The sequence below is a fragment of the Falco rusticolus genome, chromosome 10 (genome assembly GCF_015220075.1).
Source record: "Falco rusticolus isolate bFalRus1 chromosome 10, bFalRus1.pri, whole genome shotgun sequence".
Classification (NCBI taxonomy): Eukaryota; Metazoa; Chordata; class Aves; order Falconiformes; family Falconidae; genus Falco; species Falco rusticolus.
The window spans coordinates 36,455,245-36,481,090 of record NC_051196.1 but is presented as its reverse complement, the minus strand read 5'-3'; the positions used below and the strand labels follow the sequence as shown (position 1 = coordinate 36,481,090).

At 42.4% G+C, this 25,846-nt stretch overlaps 1 protein-coding gene across 1 annotated transcript; it reads left to right on the top strand.

The window, feature by feature from the left end:
• The first annotated feature begins 5,848 nt into the window (after nt 1-5,848).
• LOC119154790 (adenosylhomocysteinase-like) lies at nt 5,849-24,959 on the top strand. Its single transcript, XM_037402697.1, has 6 exons — nt 5,849-5,888; nt 12,232-12,480; nt 13,338-13,425; nt 14,358-14,475; nt 20,169-20,363; nt 23,982-24,959. The coding sequence occupies exons 1-6, from the start codon at nt 5,849-5,851 to the stop codon at nt 24,111-24,113; spliced, it is 822 nt and encodes a 273-aa protein (XP_037258594.1). The 3' UTR covers nt 24,114-24,959.
• The last annotated feature ends 887 nt before the right edge of the window (nt 24,960-25,846 follow it).

Here is a 25,846-nt window from a genome sequence, read left to right as displayed (position 1 = left end):
TTAGATATTTTCTGATCAGAAGTTTTTATAGTTTTCAGCTACAGTGTGATCTGGGAATGCAACTGTGAAATAACTAGCAACTAACAAAAATGTTTTAATAGAAGGAACATCAAAGTGGAAATTCACAGCTTATATAATTAGTATTTTTAAAATGGAATAGATTATTATAGGCAAATATATCCTTATCTATACATGACAAAATGATAAAAGTAATTAAAAATAGAGTAATGAAGTGCCTGAAACATCATGATAGGATAAGGCTTGAACAAAACAATTGGCCATGAAAGAGTTTCTTTGCAGAAGAGCTATCATCTCTCAGTGAGGCTTCTCATTCCCTTACATACGAGGTCCTGATTCTTCCTGAGAACTGATCACTTGGTTGAACAGATTATATCTGATCTGGTTCTTGTCTTTTTATGGGAATAGATATAACAAAAATCTCAGAAATACCACGTTTTTGCACACCTGGCTTTGCAAAAATTAGTGGGAAGCAGTTTAAAATTATTACATCTCTTGCTGCTGGTTCTGTGGAGTTGGGCTGCTATAAAATTAGATTTTCTTTTTTTCTGTAATAATTAATGGAAGAGATGGGTATATTTGGAGAACATTTGGAAAAACCTTAGAATTTGGAGAAGTGACACGTGAATGATGCAAGTGAAATCAATCTGATTAATGCTTTTGAATAAAAGATTGTGAATAGTCGCATTGCATTTTGGTAAAACCATGCTACATCTTTCCAGAAGAATGTCTTTTTTTTTAGGCTTGAGATGTCTAATATTTAATGGTTTATCTTCAAATCTGAGAAATAAAGAATGTTACTTCACTGGAAGCAATCACAAGGTGTAAAATCCCCCCACGCTAGAGGTTAGTACTAGATTTACCATTGTGTTTACACAACGTGAACCCGCCATGCTGCCTTTTTCTGCTGCCACACTGATGTGCTGTGCTGCCGTTGCTATTACTGTGGCGTGGCGTGTTCCTTCTCGATGCTGGGAAATTCCTAATGGAGGTTGTCTTTCACACTAATGATCTAAACCCTTTCAGCAAGGTTTGACCTTATTTCTTTACTTGCCCTAATTTTCAGAACATTGTGGCCAATACGAGATATGACTTTGTTTTGCAATTTAAATACTTTATTTCTCAGAGAAGAGCAATATAGAGAGTATGTTGATCATAGAAATATTGAAAATGTCAAAGCTTTTGGACAGGAACAATACCAGGCAAAAGATTAATTAAAAAACTTAAAAAAATAATCCATACCATCTTTCATTATGTTTATTTAATAATGGCAACCACCCATGAACAGTTAATCCTAACGTTTTTGGTTTTCTTTCACACTTAATCAGGAAGGAGTTTAACTGAAGGCTAAATATTTCAAATTTGGGGTATAAACTTACCTGGTTTGCTCCTGCTTTCATAGAAACAAGCGGTAACACTTTAGATGATATGTCCTTAGTTATAAGTTTCTTTTCTTGCCTGAAAAATAAAGACAGCAAAGGCAAACCAGGTAGAGCATTAGGAATAATGCCAGGAAGAAGGGAGAAGTAGTGATGTAAATGTGAAGGTGGCAGCCCTGCGTTAATTACTGCCAGCAGTACGTTCTAGATATGCTACTTGTCGCATCTGTTTCAGCTTGGATCACGTGCGTCTGTGATAGGTTTTCAGGACTTTAAGTTGTAAATGTTTTTAGGGAAGGGATTTTCATTACTCTTTGAAGTACCTGCTGTATTTCTGATCACTGCAAAACTAATATATGGTGCATCACTGTGCCTCAATATGTCAAATCTATGCACTACATACATACACTCTCTCTACGTAAAATGAGGTTTGGGAGGTGCTTTGATATTTTACATTAAATTCTTACATTCTTTGCATTTTAAATTATAGGCTTTAATGACAGTCATGACCAACCTATGAAAGGAAAAATAATATTAAATAGCTAATTCGCGTTCTACATCCACAGCTTGCTTGGCCATGTTACAGTCATAAAAATTTTCACACCTTAGTGATTTACTGTGCTTTGAGGGATGTATCTAAGCACTCAAACAACCTGTGCTGTTGATGTCCTAAATAAATTTTAATTGTTCTACAGCATCTACTTTCTCACTAAGCACAGAAAAGGCTTTACAGTACCCCATAATATTCAATTAACATTCCTACATTCCTGTCTGTTGGAACAACGTTTTGTATCAGTTCTCAGCTGTGCTGCTGACTGGTTTAGGATAAATTGGTATGTTTTTTGTTGCAAAGGAGTTTGAAAGGGAGGGAAAAAAATCCCTCACAAAACCAGCATTACAATATTTTTTTCTTCCCTTTTATTTTTTTTTCTCCCACTTAAAATTTAAATCTACTGGAAATGAAGACTATTGATCTAACTGCCCTACAAAAAATTCTCTGAGCTTGTCATCCTTGTTCAACAAATGGAGTGAATGTTTTCAGAAACTTGCCAGAATTAATCTTAAATTGTAAAGCTTCTTTAGTGTTTGTGCAAAAGCCACAAAACTGTGTGCACGTGATGTCAAGCTTCACATTTAAAGACCTGTTCATTAAATTCTTCAAATATTCAGAACTCCCACCTTCTTCTTTTCTATACAAGAAAGGCCACAGATATCTGATCCTTGTTAATACCATTAGTGTCTTTACAGGTTTCAAAATTATATGCACATCATAAAACCATCTTGTATAGGTCTGAATGTGCACAACGTAGAATGTTTATAAGAGTTGCTGGTAAAGGTAGAGGTTAACAAAAAGTGTTGGAAGCAGCTTAGAAAAAGAGATCTAGCATTCAATGAATTCACTCCTGAAACAGCAAACAAGTTTTAACTTGCCACAATGAAGAAACTACTTATTTTCCCCCTATAATATCGAGAATTTGAGGCCAGTATGAGACAAAACTCTAAAAGCAGTAAAAGTATGTTTCACATCAAAAGATATTTTTAAGTCTTAACTGTCCAGTTTCTAAAGGCAAACTGGTAATATAAAATGCAGAAGGAAAACATTATCTTGCCCATAAAGGAAAGTTGCACAAAGCAATATTTTAACTACAATTTGTCTCCTTTTTTAATATAGTTATCTTTTATTTCGCAAAAACTGGTAAGTAGTTATTGCTCTTCATGTTTCAACTGATCGGTGCTGCTATTTTTATAGTAAATGGTATCTATTTATGCATGCATATAAGCAGAGTATCTAAAGCATAGATTTCTCCAATGCCTGTATTTTCGTTTTATCTTGCTAAACAAAACTGTATCACACCTACAGTTCTCGCTGGAACTATATCTTCCTAAAATATTTTGCTGCAACTTAGGAAAACGGTAAAAAAAGAAATTTATTTCTGAATAAAAGCAAAAGATCCTGTTAAATAACAAATAACTTACTCACCCTTGTCATGTAGCTGAGGAGAATGTACTTTCAGCCAGATTTGAAAACCGTAGCTGAAGCGCTGTACATTGACTGGCAATCCTGGCTTTTCTCATTGCTAGAAATTTCACTGCAACTCAAGTGAAGTTAATCCTGCTGAGTCCTTTGATTTATCTAGAGCTTCCTAAGTAACTCAGGTTTTAAGGCTTTTCTATGGATTTATTTTTCTTAAAAATAACACTCTGAGGAAGAGGTGACTAAAAGCTGCTGTAGCATTAAGGCACCCTGGCATTGTAGGATCAGCCTGAGGGCAGCAAGAAACAGCAGAATATGCTCAATACGTTTTGTCCAGCCGCGTTAGAAACGAATCTCCAAGTGCATTCACCACGTACCTTTCTTACAGGCCTTCTGCTGTCTGTGTCTTTAATGTTCTGGTCCTGCTTCCTTCTCATACAGACCAGAAGTTAACCTTCAACCAGTGAATTAAAGATGTGAGGTCTTGCTTATATATAATATCCAAGACAGATCGGCAGGGGTGGTACTTTGAAAGGGTTATAATTTTTTTTTCCTCCCTCTCCAACGCAATGTCAAATGGGACTTACAGCTGTGGGCCCGCGTGGGCCTTGTGCTTACGCAGTAAAAGCTGATGTGCCAGGTACGTGAGACACAGGAGACCCCGTGTGCGGTTCTAGAGGAGCAAAGCGCTGATAACAGTTTAGTTTTTCTGTGTACAGTCCTGTTTCTACAACTGTAACCTGCTCATTCCTCATTGTGCACCTTTGGTATTGGCAATTATTAAAAGGTAAAAGCAAAGGCCTGAAGGCTATACTCAGTACTGTCCTGACAGCAGGTTACTTCCACAGACCCATCGTAGGGGGAGGCCTATTGCTTTGGTACCCGCCTTTCTGGAGGCGTGAAAAGGCAGAATGTTTGGTCTAACGGGGCTTCCAGGTTTTCCAAAACCCCTCAAAACCTAGGTTTAGCTAACCAGCTGTCTCCCCTCCTCCTGAGGCATGAGGTCTCATGGCCTCCAGAGCCAGAGTCCCCTTTTCACCACACAACGGTGAGCAACGGCAATGGAACCTTTGAGCATCCAGGGCTATAGTCAAGCCATGGAGCACTGGGTTTCTGCCACATGAGTGGGGGTTTAAAAAAGGTCAGTGAGTTTCAGGGGACTGTAAAGAAGGCAAATGCCTCTTGCTGCCCCTTTTGCTGGGTTCCCTGGCCAGGAGGTTCTGATTTAGCCCTGGTGCTCCTCCACCTCGGATGACATTGGCCAGTAGTACAGTGTGCAGCTGCTTCTCTTTTGCCCCCTTCTACAGTTGGAAACCTCTTTCTCCCCCAACAGAAGAGTGTTTCCCTCCCTCCTGCTCCCAGGGCACACACAGATACCATATGTGCTGCAGCTCCGCCAGCAAATTGCTCAGGAAACACAGGAACACTGGCTGTTAGGGAGGGAGGAGGGAGAGCGCAGCCTGGACCTAGCTGCTCCTCTTTTCCCACTCCTAGAGCAGGGGAGCCTGCTCTGGTAGCATGTCATGGCCTGCAGGCAGGTGTGTCAGGGTCAAGCACTGCAGACAAGGGTCTGACCTGGCCATGTGGAGTAGCCGGGTGAGCTGCGAGGTTATGGCAATGGACACCCAGCTGTGCGGGGCCTGGCTGCAATGTGTGGTGGGTGTCGTGCTGCTGCGGTGGTGGTGCGTCACCCGTCCTTCCATGGAAAGTGTTGTCAGCTGTGTGCTCTACAGCGACTGTGTCCTGAGCCGGGGCTGTGCCTGGGCACGGCTGACTGTGGGCTTCAGGGATGAGGCCAAAAGCCTCTTGAGTTGGGGAGCCTGTGGAAGAGCCCACGGCTGTTTGTACAGACTGATTCTTCAGGTGTTCAGATTGTACAAGCCATGCTCACGTAAAAGGGTGCAGATAATGCTACAGGAATTGTACTCCTTTCTCCCTTTGTCTTCTCCTCCTTGGTCATCGTCCTCAATGTGTGAGCCAAGGGCTGGGAGGAAATGCTGCTCTTCACAGCGGCCAAATGGATCTTGTATTGATGAAATCAAGGGGATGATGCCAGGACAAGGGGAGAGGAAGAAGTCTGGAGCTACAGCATCCAAACAGATTCCTGCTTCCCTGGTGGCTGGGGATGGCATCTCAGTGAAGTGAGTCCTGCTTCTGCAAGACCTGCTTGGCTGATGGTCCATCTGCCTCTGCTGACGGGGCTTGGGGTAGGTTCTGCTCTTACACTGCCCTTTCTGCAGCTCTGCCTTTCTCAAGTGTACAGTTATTTAAATGAATGGAAATTTTTGTTAAGCAATTACTAAGCGTGAATAAGCATTGTACAGTCTTAAAAACCTTTTCCTCATTTTAACTGCACGTAAAACTTGTTGATTTTTGTTTTAGCTAGGGGCATGACAGCAGGACTGGGCTGAAAGCACCGCACATGGAGAGCTGGGCTTTTTCACAGTCCAGAACGTACCACACAGGCTGCGAGAGCATGTCAGTGGATGCTAAGTGTGGGGACTGGAATTACACATGTAAGCAATCTATTCATTCAAGTTTTCCCAAGAAGAAAATAAGAAAACAGAACAACTTGAAGCAGATAAACACTTAAAGTTTGGAACCTTAATAAGATGGTGGAATAACGTTTTGGACATTATTTCAGTAAGGAGAAATTTCTGGGGTCTTTTTCTTAAGGTTTAGGGCAGTGCAGGCTCTTGGACATATGATTCTCAACAGCTGGAAGTAAGGCTCGCAGCAGAAGAAAATGTTCTCTGTTATCTAGTTACAAAATTTTTTTGGAACAACTTTTGTTAAAAGCTGTTCAGACGGAGAACCAAGAACAGATAACACTGAATTTACACTTTAACTGGAGTTTAATTTGGAAATGCAACAATGTAAAATCCTCATTTCATTTCTAAGGGAAACAGTGTAATTTTTCTTCCATTTCAGCATTATCCCTGCTTTTTGCTTTTGTTTTAGTTTATCTGGTTTGTGTCGGGCTGAACCTGGCCTAATGTATGGCCAGCATATAGCCTTGCCAGAGCCAGTTGGAGCCTCCTTACAGTTGCCTGAAACCTCATTTGTTTTAGCTTCCTGTGACAGTGATTACACAGGGAATCTCCCCTAGGGAATTTGGTTGTATATTTACAAAACGTGCGTCTTAAGTTGTATACTAGAAGAAAATTAAGCTGAGAAGGGCACTGTCATGATTTTGTCACTGAGGCAATTTTAAGCAAAATCTCATTTATTTTTTTTTTCTAAAGTGTTTTAATTCTGACTGTATTAAGATGCAGTCTCACTTCCCTCCACAAGCTATATATTTTTTACCACCCCCTTTCACACAACGTAATTATATTGTTTAATTTTTCTGTTTGCCTAGAAGTAATAATATTTAGTATTGAGTAAAAATATTTAATTTTGAGGGCCAGGTCTTCAGGTGATGGAAGTTAATAGGTCCAAATGCAGTTGACATTTTAAACCATCTGTAAATTTTTACCTCAAGGTTCTTTGTAGCTGGTGCAGAAACTCCTAATCCTCCCAGTTTGAAAAGTCTCACTGCAAATGGGCTCAGAGGACCAGCTTTGAAACAAGAAAAGACTAAGTCTGAAACAAAAATGTCTTTTTTTTTCTTCTTTTTTTTCAGGATGACCTAGTTAACTCCACAACCCTATCAAGATCTCCAAGAAAGTTTTTGCCTTTGTGCTTATGTGAAGACTAAATGGTAAAATCTTTATGGCCAGGACACCCTATGTTGCCTATCTTTTTTGAACAGTTCTTCTGGTATTTACCATCTTTGCCTAGCTTTCTTTTTAATTAGGGTGGGATCACTAAGATAAAAAATAATGTCTGAATAAAACATACCAGAAATCTTGCTGAGAATTATGCATATTGCATAGGAAAAAAGCAGCATATAGCAGAGGAAACTTCAGTGCCTTCTCCTTGAACACCTTTAGCAGTTTGTTTCAGGACCCATTGTAGCTCCTGTTGGGGGGTGTGTGTGTGTATATTTCCTCTCGACACTGTAGAAGAAAAATCCTTTTTGTCTGAGTAATTTCTGCCTTCACAAGCCTGTGATATGAAGGTGTGTGTATTAGTCCGGTTGCCTGACACTACAGCTGGATTCTGGGCACTCGAGGTGAGTTCTGCAAGGTGGAAGGGCACCGTCTGGGTGAAGACACAAATGCGCTCCTTGAAACCGAGATGTTTGATGGGTATAGGTGTGTTTGTCAAATACATACTCTGGAGTACTTGCTGAGTATCTAATGCAGGTGTTACCGGGGCATTGGGTGTGAAGGCAGGCTAACACTTTGTCCAGGGGGCCAGGTAGCTTCCGATATTCTCCCTGCAGCTGCGCTGCCCTAGCACTGCTCAGGGTTTCTGCCAGGTGAGTGCTGCTGGAAATTTCCTTGTCCAGATGGAACACTTCCCAGCTGCGTACCTATCCCTGGTGGAGACCAGGCCAGGAAGCTTCCAGGAGCCTCTTAGAGAGTGCTGGCAGTCCACTGTCAGGAGAGTTAACACAGGGGTGTAATGCACAGACTTGGTTTGGACAGCATTGGCTGTCCACGACATTGTGTATTTGGAAACACTAGGTACAAGTGTGCTTGCAGTACCATCGGAACTGAGGGCAAATTAAATAGCTGCTTTATTCTAAAATTTGCTATAAGACAAAGGAACATGGATTGTCTTCATCATCTTAAAGAAGATGTAGAAGTTAATGAGCTTGTGGGAAGTCAGATGAGAAGTAGATGTACTGAGGTTTTGATCTTTCCTCTGAACAGACGATGTCAAGCAACTGGCAGACACTGTTGCTGTTGGCTCCAGCAGAGATTTCTGTGGTTGATTGGCACCACAACACTACCAGGTGGACAAAATAGTTGCATCTTGGAAAGGGACAATTCATGAAGCCTTATAAAATAGTTGTGTAACTGTAAATGCCATGGGCAGAGCAGGCTGTGTAGCCCAGTGACACCTCCTGCACTTTGTAGCACATTCTCCTCCCACTGTGGCAATTAAGATTTAGTGCCTATAGCTCTAAATTAATTACCATATTCTCCTTTGCTTTATGCAGGAAGTAACTATTTTTTTACCTTTCCAATCATGTAATAGTTCTGCTTACATAGTTTTTCTCTCAATAATATAACATCCCATTCCTCTAGTCTGTGAGCTGCCCTTCCAGTATTACAGTGAAAGTGACTAAGAAACTTTTTTTTTTTTTTTTTTGTTCTTTCGAACTTCCCATCACATCAGTTTTAAAATCCTGGGATAATTTCATTGTGCCAGGGTGCTCAGGTCAGTATTCCTGGGGCTCCCCCCATGTCCCCTGGGACCCCATGTCTGCTCTAGTCCTGGCACTGGTGCTGGGCTGGGGGTGCCTGTGACAGCTCTGTCCTGCCTGTTTGCCTGCCTTAGGTGCTGTGCAGGTGTGAGAATAGTGGAGACCTTGAAGACAGAAGTAGAAGCAGAAGGGATACAGCTCGGGGAGCCCTGTTGCAGTGTGGCTGTGGACTGGTGGGTCTGCACATGGCTGTGGTGGTGCTTGCAGAGTGTGGCACAAGGGTGGTGGCCCCAGCTGGGGTGTTGCTGTATCACCTGCGTGGCACAGTGCTGGTACGCTGAAGGCATCACCTTTTACCTCTGCAGGACACCAGGCAGCCGTGCCTCCCAAAAAGAGCAGGCAGGAAGTGCCTTTCTGAAGCATTTCCACATTTATATCTTCTATTCATCATCCAGTTCTTCTCAGAACCAGAGATCTTCTGTGAAGTGTGTTGTCTGGTTTTAGCTAAATGTGCTCCTCTTTGCCTCCCGACTAAAAGATAACCAGATGCATTCCCATAAGGGCTTTTTGAATGGGATGTGCTTCTCTGGATTTCCAGATGATTCCTAGGGTTGTAAGTCTTATTTATAACTACTGTCATCCATAAAGTTAAATTTCATTGAATGAGAAGTTTTACATAGCAGAAATGTGTGTTTGGTTTCTTCTGTGGCAATGGAAAAAATGTTAGCCATTGCCAGGAAATTATGATGACTATATGGCCAGTGGCAGGTCCTCCCTTAGTGCTTTGTTGGGAGCTGGGAAGAGCAAAAGGCTCACCTGAGGCTTGTACATGCCAGTTTGAGAGCTCAAGCCGGTCAGCTACAAAGCACATTGTTTCTCTTTCTGTAAATGATTAGAAACTATAAAAATAATATGATAGATTTCACTGAAGGGAGGTTTCTCAGTTTTACTGAGTGGATAAATTAAAGCTACTGTTCTCTTTGTTGTTTAGGACAGGGTGCCTGTATTTAATGGTTGGACTCGATGATCTTAAAGACCTTTTTCAACCTAATGATTCCTGTGCAGAAATCTGGGAGTAACGCACAGGGAGTAGCAAACTTTGAGTGGGAAGAGGTGTGTTTGGATGGGCGCAGCTCTCTCCCTGGTGTTGGGCAGTGTGAGAGGAGGTGCTGCTCCCACACCAGCTGGGCTGCCTGATGCCTGGGACTCACTGGTCCTGCAGTGCTCCACCACAAATGCATTCATGAACAACAGACATCTTCACCTTGCTGTACATAAACGCACAGCCATTTCCCTGGCTGCAGGCAGTCCAGCTGGAAATACCTCTGCTGCACTGGGTGCATCGCCAGCTCTAGGAAATCCACCGCAGTTACCTAATTTCACCAACCTCTCTTCCCTATCTTCCACCAGAACTCAAATTGCAGGGGAAAAACAGGGCATGCAGCCCCACAGATCTGGGAAAAATAGATTACTTAGCAGAAGCTTCACTGGACCTGGTGAAGGTGAAAAAAAGTGAAAAACCTTCACTTTTCACTATAAGCTCTGATTTTATTTAGGTGGAGCTTTACAGCAAAAACTTTTAGTTTAACTATAGTTAACTATAGTAACTATTAGTTTAATAGATTTGGTAATTCAGATGTTTCTAAAAAAGCCTCTTGGGTTGACCTCACTTTATTCTAGTGCCAAACAAGTGCTTATTTTCAAGTACTGTTTGGTATCTATGTAGTAAAAGATTTGTACAATCCACAGTTACAGATCTCCAGGATGACATGCAACTGAGATGACACATTCTGCTCTCCCAGGCTGATATTTTCAGTTGGCATTAGGTTCCTATCCTAGTACTTGGAGAGACAGGGAGGCAGCATCCAGGTCAGCACTTCCCTCCTGCCACCCAAATATGTTTTTGGGTGGTACAGATATCTGCATCTGGCACTCTGCTACCTTGCATGGGAATACAATGGTGTCTGAAAGGCTCCAATTGCAACTGTGGGGTTTGGTGAATAGGAATCAAATCTGACCATGCTGTTTTCCTCCATTAGAAGGCATGTAACGCAAGGAAAATCTGCTGGAGGACTAGAAAAGAGGATTACCAACAGGCACTAACTTTGGAATTTGGAGGACTGGCAACACAAATATTCTGAAATATTAATGGCAGATAGGCCTGTGATAACTTAGAGGCACTGAGTCATGAACGTCTGGAGCTGAAGTATAACTTCTTACACATTAGTCCTTGGCCACCTTCTGAGGCTGGGAGCAATGTGCTGCTTACCTTGTAACTTGCTGAGATAATGCATTGGGAGTCATAGCTGCAACATTTTTATACATAGACTTCTGCATTTTTATATTATACAAATTTTACTGTTGTAAGCTATAGGCTGAAACCAAACTGTAACATCACCTTACAGAAGCTAGATGGTACCAGTCATAGCTGCAAGGTAGGTCCCATTTGTGCCCCTACTCACATCTAGGTACACAGTCTTAAGATTGCTTATAGCAGACAGTGCTATCTGTGTTAAGTGAAAGCAAGAGTGATTGGTGACCTAAAGCTGTAGAAAGCACAGAGCAGGCTTTGAGACCAGAATTTTGCTGTAAATGGTGAGTTCTTTATACCCATGCCTTGGGGAAGCATAGCACAACTTGTGTAGTCAGACTTTTTTTTCATTTTTAAAATTTTTTTTAGATTCTTGGCTTCTGTAACTCTTCAGATAATCAAAACTGTTTATACAGCCCATCTTCCTGGTCAAAACAAAGGGCCCAAGGAGAAAAAGAAGGAGCATTCCAAAAATCAGTACAGCAATATGTGTTTGTGAGTTTAGGAAGATGTTCAAGTGGAATACTGTTTAACATCTGACTTGGCAGGGGAATTTTGCTTTGGAGATTGGGCTGTTAAGCTCATGTTAAATGTTACAGTAGAGGATGCTGTGTGATGGGGTGTTAGGAGCTGAAATCCAGGGGTTCTTGGCTGCAGTGACTAGTATTGTGAATGGCTTCTTGCTGGATTTTTCTAGATCTGAGCAGTGGTGAGGTCTGGCAGTGTTAGTGTAACTCAACCTGGAGGAAGATGCAATTTTCATCTTCCTGGGCTTCAGGAACCAATTTCTCATGGTTGATGTGGGCAACTTGCTGCTTCTGCAGGGTGCATGTGTCTTGCAAAAATAAGAATGCGTGCTAATCATTTGGCCAGCAGTTCTGGTGCTGTCTTGCCTGCCTGTGGCACTTGGCTCAGTTCATTGTCTGATAAACAGCAGCAGAGAACTGGTGATCATCTGGTTAAGGAACTTAAGACCTACCTACCTGTGTATGCAAGAATTGTTTGTGCTTTTATTTGATAAATTCAGATTACCTCTAACAAGCTTTTAACATGTACAAGCCCTAGTCAGTAGACACAACATATATACGAAATACTTCTCATGGGTGTGTGCTGAAGCCCATATCTAGTATAAATAACTATAGAGATAGAAACTGGATACGTAAAAATATCAAACCAGGTTATTTTTCCATCCCTCACTGTGGTTAAAGTATTTAGCTGGCTGTCAGTCTCCTGGTTTGTAGTACTGATATACAAGTCTGTTTTGTTTCTCTAAGGAATTTTACTTGAGTGACTTTCATCTGTTTGAAACAGCTCCATTTTCTTCCTCAGAGCAAGTTTGATAACCTGTATGGGTGCAGAGAGTCCCTCATCGATGGCATCAAGCGTGCTACAGATGTCATGATTGCTGGAAAAGTAGCAGTCGTGGCAGGTTACGGTGATGTGGGCAAAGGCTGTGCTCAGGCTCTGCGAGGCTTTGGAGCTAGAGTCATCATCACTGAAATTGATCCCATCAATGCACTGCAGGCAGCCATGGAAGGTGAGAACTGAAGGAGATGCAGAAATTCATTCATCTGGCGGGGGTCTCTGTGTGTCAGTGTGGAGCAATACATGGTAGTTGGCTGAGAAAGTTTCAGTGGGCTTCAGCCCTGTCCCTGTTGAGGTGAAGGTGATTCCAGTTCAGCTGCAGGAATTCTTTTCCTGTTAGTGAAGGATTTTATTAGTGTATAGACCTAGAAGATGTGTTTGGGGTCAAGGATATAGAGACCATAGAGGGGTAAGGCTCCAATTTCATAGTGCTGAAAGCCTGGTTTTGAACGGGTTCATTATCTTCAAGTTGTGCAGCTCTAACCTCCAGTGTGGGTTGTGACTTCACGAGAATATCTCTGCAGTGAAACATCAGGCTTGCCTTCAGTAGGTGTTCTTGGAGAGCAATGCCGTGTGCTCTGCCTTTCCAGCTGTGCTCATAGTGTGCTTTGGCAGCTGTGCTCCTTCTCTCATCTGGGTGCCTCATGTAATTGTGCTCCTTAGTACCAGTTTATCCCATTTCTATTCATACCTGACTAGAACCTGGAGGTGTTGTGTGTGCACTTCCCTTTGAAAACTTGACCTCCTGAATCCAGTCTGAGTGCTGTGGGAGATACTACACCTATGGACAGAAGAGGTTGAATGTGTAAATCTATGGATTGGAAACAGCTGAGGGATAGATATTTTTGTGCTAAGTTGGTATTCAGTAAGGCAGGTATGCCCACTACCTTGCATCCTCCATAGGTCAGGTGCTGGCACAGATTTCTCTCATGCATTCTTTCTCTGTACTTTTCTTCTTGTAATATTGTATCTGATTTCTAATAAAGTGCTGGTGGTTGGATGGAGGAATAACTTTTTTCTCTTTTTCAGGTTATGAAGTTACAACCATGGAGGAGGCCTGTAAAGAAGGCAATATCTTTGTTACCACCACTGGCTGCACTGACATTGTTCAGGGCAGGTATGGTCTAGCCACTTGCTTTAGTGAAAGCATCCCTGTACAGTTACCTTTTTTTTTTTTTTTTTTTAAATACAGTCATAACTTGTCAGCAGTATGGTGAGGGTTAACACACAAATTCTGGACACCAGGGTTTAACATCATTTTAGTGAGAAAATGGGGCTTTGGCCTTTCAGTTCTGTTGGGTGTTGGCACATTGCAATTGCTCCTGCCTTAGTGTCTGATGATGGAGAAACAAAAGGTGTAGAGGGATATATAAACTTTAGAGAATGAGAGCATCAGGGCTAAATTTGTGTTAGGGCAGATAAATGTGAACAGAAGAGGTAGGTGAAGGTTGAAAGTGATTCTGTCTGTGAGTACGTGTAGCAGACTTGAAACTAGTCTGTTCTCAATAAACTGCCCTGCTGGTTTTTTGGTTGCCACTTCTTAGATCTCAATTTATAACCCCTCCACTCTTCACAAACTGATTCCTGTCTTTGCCATTATGACTCCCCATGTCGTAGTGGAAGATCAGATTAAGTGGGAGCAAGTAAGGCCATTAGTCTCCAGAGATGTAGAACTGCTGAAAACTTTAAAATCATGAAGAAAAATTTCTTTTGTTTAGGGCAGAGAATAACTGCAGATATTTCATTTTTAATCAATTAAACAAAATAGCTTTACTTTCCATACTGGGAAGATATTTCCTCTCCAATAACCTCTTTATGTTCCTTGGGAAGTGTCCTTCCTCTAGAAGCTTGAGAGGTTATTTTCCAGTAGACTTCACGTGCCTGGAAGATTACCAGACCCACACATCTTGTGAGAGTCAAATGCAGTCGGTGAGCCAGGCACTTTTCATTTCTCCTTGAGCAGGGCTATGGACCAGAGAATCTTCTGGTGCTGAAGAAAAAAAATTTTGTGCGTTAACTTCTGATATGCTTTTTTTTTTCTTTTTGCAGGCACTTTGAGCAGATGAAGGATGATGCCATAGTGTGTAATATTGGTCATTTTGATGTGGAAGTTGATGCAAAGTGGCTGAATGAAAATGCAGTAGAGGCGGTGAATGTTAAACCTCAGGTGAGACAGCCCTTGCACAAGCTCTCCTGCTAGAAAGAAGCAATAGCTAATCCGTGTCCCTTTCCAGAAAGGGAGTTATTTCTCTTCAGGTACTCTGTGTTTCTAGCTCTCTGGGAAGCCAGTGTTGCTCTGGGCTGATCAGAGTGGAGATTCTGCTCTGCTCTTCCCCAGTTAACCCGGAACAAGCTGCATGTTGTATTCTTGTGTTCGTATTAAAGCAACCGGTTCCAGCCAGTACCCAAGTGTACAATGTGTTCTCTGAGAGGCACCTGGTATGGATGCATCTTTCTCCGTGTGTTTCTTGTTCCTACTTCCTTGGCAAACAGGAGCCTACCCCTTACTGGTGGTTGTGTAGACAATTAATTACACCAAGTTCATTCCTTACAGGAAGCCAGCTTTGATATTTGGGGTATGGTGAGGAGGTATGGCAATATGCTTTCTTTGTTAGCCCCCAGTTGAAAACAATGCCATAACTCAATTTCAAAAAGCAAGTTGGATGATGAATACAGAACAGACCATTAGAGTCTGCATAAACTTAAGAACAGAGCCCATAGGCTGCCTGGCAGCTGATCTGAATTTCCTCTCAGCAAGATGCTTGCTCGTGTGCTGCTCTGCACCAGAACAGTCTTGGTCCTGGTGCAGGGGATCAGGATTAGAGTGAATCTCAAGGGAATGTCTTTTGGTATTTTGTCAAGGTTTGAAAAAATTCACACCTCATTATTTTCAAAATGTTTATTTTTACTTGGAGACTGAAGCCTCAGGAAAGCCTATCTGGAGCTCTGCCAAGCTGAGACTTCTTTCCCAGACTTAGTGGCTTCATTTTAGAAACCTGTATAGACCAGAAGTCTTTGTGTGGGCAGACAAGACGAGATGTGTTATCCTTGCTTAGCTTGCATTCCCACCATGTGTTTACGTCAAGCTGTGGCTGTAGGTACACAGGAAAGTAGGGATCTAAAAACTTCAGCTCTTCAGCAGAAAAAGCAGAGAAACAAAATGAAACTGAATTAAAGCTGGTTTGTAACACCAGCAATGGGGGAAGAACATCACATAAAGCAAATCAGGCTTTGTCTGACTTGGCATGGGGCTTCCAGTTACCTTTTCAAGAGGGAGCGTGCTTACCAGCAGCAGGATTCTGGGACAGGTTTTCTACTTTTTTAAAAACACCACACCCAAGCATACATCTTAGATCTCAGTCTGGTCTTCCAATTTTCATAACTCCCCTGTGGCTATTGGCCACCCACATCAAACTCTTCCTAAGCAGTTGTGAGAGTATTTTCAATATTCTGTTTGCTGCTAGGACACTATGTGGGCTCAGCTAGTTATGAAGTTATACCCTCAAGTTCTCACTACATTCAAGTCTGCTCTTGCCCATGACCTTAGGGTGGAGCTGACTTTACTCAGCAGCTCTTGTCCTAGAGGAGCCTGTAGCTAGCTGCTTGCTTGCTGGTAGCTTGGATTTTAAAACTAAAACTGGACTGCTCAAAAAGTAAATGTTTTTGAAGGCTAAATTGGATGTTAATATGGTAACATGCAAACTACCTGCACGTGGCCATTCAATGTGGCTCTTAAAAGTCCATATGAAAAATTGTCACTGTTGGCAGAGTAGTCCCTTTTTCTTCATTTACCTTCATATTGAATGTGCCTGTCTGTCACAGATGTAATGGGCACAACGAGATGTAGTCTAATCCAAGGTATGAAAACTCTTAACAAGTTTATGATTAAAACTAGTGTATTACCTTTCAAAAAGGGTGGAATTGGGGTCAAGGTTATCCATATGGTTTAATGCTGAAGACCTACCTACCTTCTGACCTGAACTCTCTGATCTATTATATAAACTGCTGGTGTCACAAGCAGGATGTTCAGAGTGATGCAAAGGAGATACCAGCTCACAGAGCAAAAGCTGTGAAAATAGCTGCTCAGCGTGATGTAGGTGCCGCGAGTGTGTTTGCCTGGAAGTCATTAGCTAAAGTTTGTAAAAGGTGTCTGACAGCCCAGAGTGGACTACCTCTGTCTCAGCCTGATGCACAGTTAGCTGAAGCTAAGAGGATTTGCTGGTGGAAATAGCACTTCACCCAGGGGCTGTTCTGGTACTTTTCCTTACCCACCTACTGGTTGCCACTGGAGCTGGGTTGTGCCTGGAGGTAAATCTGATCTTACATGGCCATGCAACATGTTCAAAGCTTTACTGAAGTGAGTATGGCTTATGGATGTGTACATTGCTAAGCCAAATAAAAGCTGGTCTGTGACTCAGGTTAGTTCTTGAGTTTTGTTGACTTCTAGCAGTGAATCTGAAGCAGCGTTTGAATCTCCAGTTGGATTCTTAGGGGTGTACTTGATGCTGTAGGTAGCTACACTGTGCTAGTGGTATACCCCTCTGCTCCATTTTGTGTCTGCTTCAATTTCTTGTCACTGAACACTTCAGACCTGCATGATGAGTTAAAGAAGTACCTGCTGAGCAGGTGTGATGTGAACAAGTTGTGTGTAAAAGCTTCATTATTTTCATTCTCTGTGCCTAATAGCTATGGATGCTGGGCAGTTGAGCAGGAGTGGACTAATACATATCATAAAAGCTCACTTGTTTCAGAAGGTGGAGAGGCAGGGACTGGGCAGCAAAATGTGACTTTAGAGCCCCAAATTCCATGCTTGAAACAAATTAAAAAGGATTGAGTAGATGTTTTCTGCAAATGCGTGTTCTGGAAGAGTTAGGCAATAACTAGGTTTAGAAGCAAGCTCCCAGGAGGTATTCTGCAGCTTCCACCACCTGCATGGGCATTTGTCTGCATGTGCTAAGACCTTTCTCTGGGCAGTGGTGATGAGTCATTACAATAATTGATAGAGTTGTTCTTATACTGAAATCTGGGAAGGAAACAGCTGGTGTGCCACTTAGGCTGTTACTCCTTTCTCAGATTCATTGAAGGGACACTTAGGTTGTCATCTTGTCTTGTGGGGGCCTCCAGGGGAGGTCAGTGCTGTGTTTTAAAGGTGTGAAATCTTGCACTTACCTTTAGTGGAACACAGTTTTTTCACATCAGTGTTGTGGGTGTGGTATCCTATGTTTTGTAATATCAAGTACTAAAAATATTAAAATTTTGCTAAGACCTGGCAGCTTTTTTTTCTATATCCTGTAGGAGGGGGCAGAATATAGTACAGGAACAAAAATCTCTAACCTCCTATGAAGACATCTGTCTCTTGCTCAGAGGATTAATACCAGAGCTGAGAAGTGCTAGGCTTCAGCTAGAGGTACGAGTAACTGTGTAAGTGTCCAACATGGTAGTTTTCAGTACCATATGGTCTCCATTTACAAGTGGTGAGCTGGTGTAAGTAATGTTTAATACTTGGGAAAGGAAAACATCTTACTGTGCCATTCTCACTCATCTGTTGCTTTCCAAGTACAGTTAAGGAGGAAATAAGTTTTACTGAAATGCTGGCAGGTTGTTTTGAATATGGGTTTGCACTGCAGTCCTGCTTACCTGTGTTCTGGTGTAGAGAGACTGATGTATAGCACAAGCTCAGCCCTAGAGGGGAAGAAAAGGTCAGGGTGGGATCAATGGGCTTTGGTTGTGAAAACAAATTATTTGTGTAGCAAGGTGTGGAGGGAAGTGTAAAACAGCCAGAAAGTGCAGAGCAAGCTAAATGCTGATGGGGAAAGGGATGAGGCATTTGTATAAGTGTGGAGATGAACTTAATACTTGGATAACTTGAATTCTACTTCTGTAGCAATTTCTTGATTTATGAATCAGCCCGTTTATGTACCTGTAGATGAAATGTGTTTCCATGGTGCTGACTTAAGCCTCTGCTGGTGCCTCTTCTACTTTTCTGTGCAAAGACATTAATCTGCATTTTCTACATTACCCTGTACACTGAATGACTCGTCAGCAGATTGCCAAACATATGCGGTTCTATGCACAAGCCAGCAGCTGTGCATGTGCAAATTGTGTGGATATTGTATGGATATAATATTTTGACACCTAAACCACCCAATTCAGACTTCAGAACTGAAATGCTACTTAACTGCTACCTTGTAGTAGTTTTAATCTGTAAATATAATATTCAATATAAGTAGTGTTCTGCTTTTTGGCTGCTTTCTTCTTTCTTTCTTTGCTTCCACAATCTTAAGATAGCCCATATGATATTTTTGCGGGACTGAGAGCACTGCCACTGGTGGTCCACAATGGAGAATCAGCGTCCATAAGAAATATTGCAGCTGCTCAGTGGAGAGCATTCTTATTAACCCTCCCTTGCTGTACTGCTCTTAGGAGATATTAAGAATGTTATTTAGGGCTTCTGTTTGAGGTGGTTACTGTCTGCATATGAAAACACAATCTGTTGTATGAACCCAAGAAGTAGAAAATAGTGCTGTGATTGAAGCATAGCTGGAGAAGGCAGGTGGAGGCACAGACCTTCTCTTAAGGCAAAATACCTGTTCTTAATGAAATGGTTTGTGTTGGTTTACTTGTTAAATCTCTGCTAAGGACTTGCACTAAGATGTTTTGTTAGGAGGTGCTGGTGTTAGAATTAAAGCTTCATCCCCTGTAGCTTTTAACTTACAGGCCAAAGCTTTAAGAATAAAACAGTAAATGAAGTGTGTTTTTACTTCATATTAATATTGACTTCATATTAAAAAAACTTTTGAGACTAAAAGTATAAATACAGCTGTGGGGAGGGACCCTTGTAGGTCTTTCACAGTTGCTGTGCTATGACAGCATAAGGTAAATGGTTGAAAGCATTAACCTTTGTCAGAGTTGGTCGTTGATTATCTTAAGTCTTACCAAAGGTTTGCTTTGCTCCCCTGTGCTTGGTGTGACACGAGCCATAAATACCAGTGGACACTGAATATTCTTGTAACTCCTAGGGTGTATTGTCATTTCATTCTGGGTTTCAGTATGTAACCTCCTGCATGGGTGAAAGCAGGGGAAAGAAGAGCTAGTGGGGACTGGAAAGGAGAAGCAGAGTAACTTTAACACTGCAGGATCCCAATCTGGCCCAGACAGCTGAGGCACATGTTAAGTGACAATATCTCCTGAGCTGTGTGGGACTCTCACACAGAAGAAGGCCTGTCTCCTTAGCTCACCTGAGACTTGATCTTGTGTGCAGAGTCCTGTTGTCCCCAGCATAGCTTGGTAGTCAGCCCGAGTGGAGGACCGTGCCTTTGGTCCCCTGAGAGCAAAGAGAATATGCCAGAAGCTGGGACAGCTGTTTATTATACTGTAAAGCGTTGGCCTTACGAAGTGGGAAGAGTTACAGGGGAGCAGTTTCAGCAGGCTGAGGACTCTGGCTCTTACCCATTAGATGCAAAGGCTCTGGGCGGTTGCATGCAGAGGTGTTTCTTCTCTCCTGTCTCTCCCCACCAGTTTCAATTAGGCATATATTGAACTGCATTTTACTGCTAGCAGCATGTGCCCCCACCACAGCTATCTGAGACGACATGCATATGGGAAAGCCAGAAGAACTGGATAGCTGGTTAAATATGAAACAGATGCTAAGATTTATGTTGTGTGAAGCCCAGAATAGCTACAGGATTTGCAAACACTGGCTGGGAATTGAGGGAGGGGTGTCTCAGTTGTAATCAAAGTCTGTGTGGCAAGCCCTTTGCTGAATTGTTGATGTGGGAGGAAAGCCCACAAAGCTTTGCATGATTTAAAATGCTCTTTCATCCTGGCATTGCACCGCTCTTGCTTTTTTTTCCCACCCAGGTGGATCGCTATACCCTGCGCAACGGTCGTCACATTATATTGCTAGCAGAAGGCCGACTGGTCAACTTGGGCTGTGCCATGGGTCACCCTAGCTTCGTCATGAGCAACTCCTTCACCAACCAGGTGCTGGCGCAGATCGAGCTGTGGACCCATAGTGACAAATATGCTGTCGGAGTCCATTTCCTGCCGAAGAAGGTGAGCTAGAGCAGCAGGAAGATGCAAGCTTTAGGAATCCAGCTTCAGGTGTGATCGTGTAGATTTGTTTTATTGGTGCCTGAGTTAATTTTGCTACTGAATGTTGTTGTTGCAGGGAGCTTCTGTCCCTCTGAATGCTTGGCTTTGGTGATGCTGAGTCAAAGTGGGCTGTTTCTTGGGGTTAATCTGTTGTGGAGAACTGGGACTTGTCTGTCCTGTGATAGGAGTGTCCAGTTACCTTATAGCTTGATCTGGGGCTCTTCCCTAAGGTGGTGGGAAACCCTGTACTGCCTCAAGGTATTCGGGGAGCTTCTCCCAACCAACTTGTTCCTTCTGCTGAACGTCAGCTTCACAGCAAGCTTCACATGCCTGTCCAGCAGCCTCAAGTTGAGGGCAGAGTTGAGTGTGGAGTGAATCTAGGAACCGCTTTTACTGTGGTTGATCATCTGGGTCCCATTTGCACCTAGGCAGAGCTTATCACAAACTGGTCCTAATAGATCCATTAAATACTAATGACAGTTCCCTCAGGTTTCCCTTTAAACTTGTCTCTGCATTCTTTGTTCTTGGAAAAAATCTGGATCATGTCACAAACTCGCAGCTGCCTTTTAAAAAACTACCTGGTTTTAGTTTCCAAAACAAGCCTGAGAATTTGAGATACGGTCATTGAAAAGGATGCTGGACTTAAATCCCACTGCCTTGTGAGTGCAACCAGGTGTGAGACTAAATGTGGAAATATTTTCGTTTGGGAAGTAAATGTGTATGTCTGGGCTCTTTTATGAAGTGTTTGCTGAAGGACTTAAGATTCCAAAACCATCTGTTAATGATCAAGCAAAGCACACCAGAAATACAACGTAGGAGTTGATCAGCAAGCTGACACACAGTCAATCTTCAAAGGAAAAGTTTTGTTTGACAATATCTCCAAAATGATAGTCCAATGTTGCTAATAAAATGTAGCTTCATCCTCTTCCTAAATAACAACTTTTAGTAAGGACACTTGATCTGGAAATGAGAAGTAATACCCAGGTCAGTTAGTTACAAATGGAGTTGCATGTTAGTGGAGCATAGGCAGTGGTCCCTTCAGGTTCATATACTGTGACAAAATGCTTTTTTGCCATCTGTGCTCCATAGAAAATTTCAAAGAATAAAGCAGTTGCCTTGTCAGAACTAACAAAATATGGGCCAGAGGAGCTTTCTCTGGTAATTTTCTGGCTAGTACCTTTCCGTTTTCTGTGTAGTAGCTTTGAGGTACAAATGAAGAATTGAAGAATTACCAAGTACCTTACATTGCACTTTCTTTGACTGCAAGGATATCACTTTGATGATCAGCTATTACAAACATGCACATGTTTCTGCAATGTGTGTTCCCAGAAATCTGTGGCAAATGTTGTGTCCATGTTTTGACTAAATCTGTCCATCCGTATACTCGGCTATCTGATTTTAAGGTAAGAATGTCAGCTTACCTTCATCTAAATTTACGTACCTTTTATCTAATCTTGAAGTTCCCAAGGTGAAGCAGTTGTGAAACATCTGTGCTGCAGTTTGAGAACCTGATTTGGGAAGTGTCGGGACTCTGCTTCCTTTTCAAGTGGGTGTGTTGGGAGAGGGGTCCGCTGGAGTCAGAAATTACTCAATATGAGTTATGTATCTTGCTCATCCTTATTAGCTTCTAACACTTCTTATATAGACTCGATACACAAGCATGTTCCCAAAGCAAACATATAATTGGTTATTAGCCCCTAAGCACACGCTGCTCTCACACCACTAATTATCATGATTAGAACAAGCATTCTGTCCATGCAGCTACTTGAGTTAGCTATGTTTAGCCTTGCGGTTTGTTACTCCCTTTATTCCCATTCCGCTCCCTATCTCCCTTGGCCTTGCACCTGTCTTCCCTAACAGCTGCAGCTTGTTACAGCCACAGCCTGTTAGCACAACAAAGTTACTTGGTCTCAGGATTCAAGAATAGATCAAGGCCACTTTCTTGTTAACTTCAGCACAACAACTTCAGCACAATTCTAATTCCAGGCCTGGATTGTGCAGATCTTAGGGATTCTGTGGCCACGCTTCTGCAGCCATTCTTCTACATGGGTGCAATCTGTCTTAAACTTGCTGGAAACACAGCTATCAGATCTTCACGTGTCAGTCTAGTCAACCAGATACATATTCATTTTTAACCCTCCTGGGTTTTTCTGTCAGGATCTACTAAGCTTAAATACTTGTTTCCCTTTGAAACACAGTCCTTCCAGTTAGCTTTTCTTTCATGATTTTCTGACACTTACGTAGCATTTAGTAGCTTTCAGGGTTCACTTCCACATTCCTTCAACCACTTCATCTTATGTTTTTAATTTTGTCTTGTACATCTCTGGCTGTGTTGGCTCTCAACAAGATGTTGGCAGTTCCATGTTACTTACTGGTGAGCAGGCTGAGCTGTGGTGACTTATGCGCTGTGTAGATGTAGCTTTTACCTGGCTCGTTACAGTGGGATTACTTCAGAGTAGTTCTTACCACGCATCCCTTTGAGTAGGAAATCTAGCACTAATTATTGAATCATTTAGGATGCGCTGATTCACACAAGCTGAAGATCTGGCCCTTGAATATTTTGTTGATTTATTGCCCTTCAAACATGCAACCTTTCACATCTATTGATTACTATGGGGGAAATATTGCCAGTCTTTTCCCATGCTGCTGGAATTAGATTTACCTTGTATCTGTTTCCTTAGCAAGGATTACTGTATTTTGCAGTAATTACAAATGGTGGTCACGCTTGTTGTTCTGTTGTAACTTGGGAGCACCCAATCCCTTCTTGCTGGTGTCCTTTCTATCTTTGAATAGCCTGTAATGGCTGCACGTTCCCCTCTGACATAGCAGCTAGTTTGCCATTTTACTGTTCGTGTTCTGACTTTTCTGTACCTATCTCTTGTAGCACTTAACTGTCTTGTAACTTCACACTTCTTTCAATCCCTTGAGTTTGCATGTCTGCCTGACATCTCTGGGATAAAGCGAGTATATCAACATTCTGAGCTGGTGTCCTGCAGCCCACCTTGTCTTTATTCTTCATGACAGTGCGAATAGATACTAGTGTTCTTGCTGATTTACTGATTCTTCATACATGTACCCCTAAGATAGGATATCTGGAAAAGAGATGCATTTTTTCCCCCCAGTATTAGAACTTACCTGAAATTGTAAATTATAGTCTAGTAGTCCAGGTGCTTTTGTAGTGGAAAAATGACTAGGCTTTACCATTCTACTACACTGGATATTATCTCTGAATAGTTTGAATCTCCATTCTTGTTGGATGGATGTGAATGTGTAAATGGAGATTGAAATGAGCTTGATTATGTAAAGTTGTCTGTCTCATTAAGCTAGACTTGACTCCCTCAAAAGTATGGGCTTTCCATCTGAACATAATTCTGTGCTCAAAGCAGATGCTGATGTGCCCAAGCAAGTGAGGGATGCTGGCAGGAAAAGAGCGGTCGGTCTGTTCGTCTGTGTCAGCCTAAGCTTTCCTTAGGGCTGCTCTTGGTTTTCACATACTTATTTCTCGCTATTGACCATGACTTGCTGAACTAATAGGATTCTGTTCTGCTAATGTTCCTGTCTCAATATTTTGTTTTCTAGTTGGATGAAGCCGTGGCTGCTGCTCATCTGGATAAACTGTGTGTGAAGCTGACGAAGCTGAGTGACAAGCAGGCCAAATACCTAGGCTTATCAAGAGATGGGCCATTCAAGCCAGACCACTACAGATACTGAGCAGGTGGCACTACCCAAAGACCAAAGTGCAGGGATACAACCTTCCAAAGCTCTTGTGTGTGCTGGGCGTCCGAGAACAGGCCCTTTGCTGTACCCCTCTCAGTGCTGCAGAACCCCTCCCCTTACAGAGGGAGCTTCAGGGCCTTATTTGTTAGTGAAAGAGGATCACTGACTCTTGGGATTGGCTACTTAGCTAATGCCATGGTGGAAAGGATCCTACACACCTTGTACTGGCTCCGAATGTCCCAATCGGGGAGCAGGGCAGAAGACTGCTAAATGACAAGACTAAGCATTTTCAAATATGTGACTGACAGCCTTTTTGAACAGACTAACCAATAAAATGGGAAAAGGTTTCTACAGGGAGATGCTTAATGCCATGCCCTGCTCAAATTAGATGAATCCTATTAGGAGGCTAGCAGTGTCAGGCTTCTCTCCCCAGAGGTTCCCTAGCTGAAGTGCATGTTGCAAAACTGGAGGAAGTATGGAGGAGTATAGGTAGCTCGGTCTCCTTTCTGTAGAATCAACTTAATCTCCTTGGAGACTTGGAGCTGGAGTCTTTTTCTGGGTGAATTTACTCCATTGGTTTTGGTTAGAACAAAGAATATTCTGTGCTTCTTCCACACCAAGGAGGGGTGAGGCAAGAGTGACTCTTTTAGCAGCCTTCTAGTGTGTTGTGAACAGCTGGGAAGCCACTGAGGGATGTTGGTTAGGTTTAGGGACCTTGTTTGATCCTCTGAAAACACCAGCAGCACACTTCTACCCCCAACTTGATTTTTCAGTCGTCATGTCTGCTGTATCTTGTTTGTCACTTAAAGTGCTTTTATTAAAGATCTGACTGTGGCCTGACTTGTTTTGTATTGTGAGATGCTTTGGGTTTTGCCATGGATTTTGTGTGATCTTTAAGCTACTGAAAATATCTAATGTATCTGCATGGGGTTTTCTCAAGGTGAGAGCCAGTGCTGTGGCTAGCCTGCATCACATAGCTGAGCTGGGAAAATCTGCTCCTCAGGTTATTTCAATATTTGAAGGGCTGAAACTTACAGAAAAACACTCTTGCCCTCTGCCTACACAGATTTTTATCTCCCTTTGTCATGGAAGTCCTCTCTTGCCACTGTCCTTTTCAGTGGACCCCAGACCGGGTCTGAAACAAAGCATCACTGCAAGAAGGAAGAGAAGTCCCTAATGAGGTTCTAGCACAGCATTTTTGTTAATCACACTCATGAAAATCTGATTTGCTGCCGAAAATACAGAGCAAGCTGACAGAGTGGCAATTTGAATTGAAACATGGCTTGAGTTGATAAAATGTATTTGGGATATATTCTGCTAGATGTGTTTCATTGGTTGGAGAGGAGTAGATCAAACACAGACAATAATAAAAACACTGGCAGAATTTCTGTTCCTCCAGCTCCCTGCAGTGCAGTTGTGGTTTAGTGCTGCCTGGAGAAGAGAAGCAATGCCCAGTACCTGTCAACAGCGTGGCTCTGAACTGGCAGCACTAATGCAAGATGGCATTTGAGATTTTTGTTCAGCTGTTGTTGTGCACCATGTAGCTGTTGTTTAGGTACAGCTTAGCAGCCTTTTGCTGGATGGGGTCATCTTACCCCTTGCTATGGTATGCGCTGTGCTTTGGTGAAATTCATGTGTTGCTTCAGTTTGAACTCTTCCCCAAGGGCAGTTTTGAATACCCTTTACAGTAAAGTGTGCAGGTTTCGCTTCTGTTTCTGAAGCCTTTC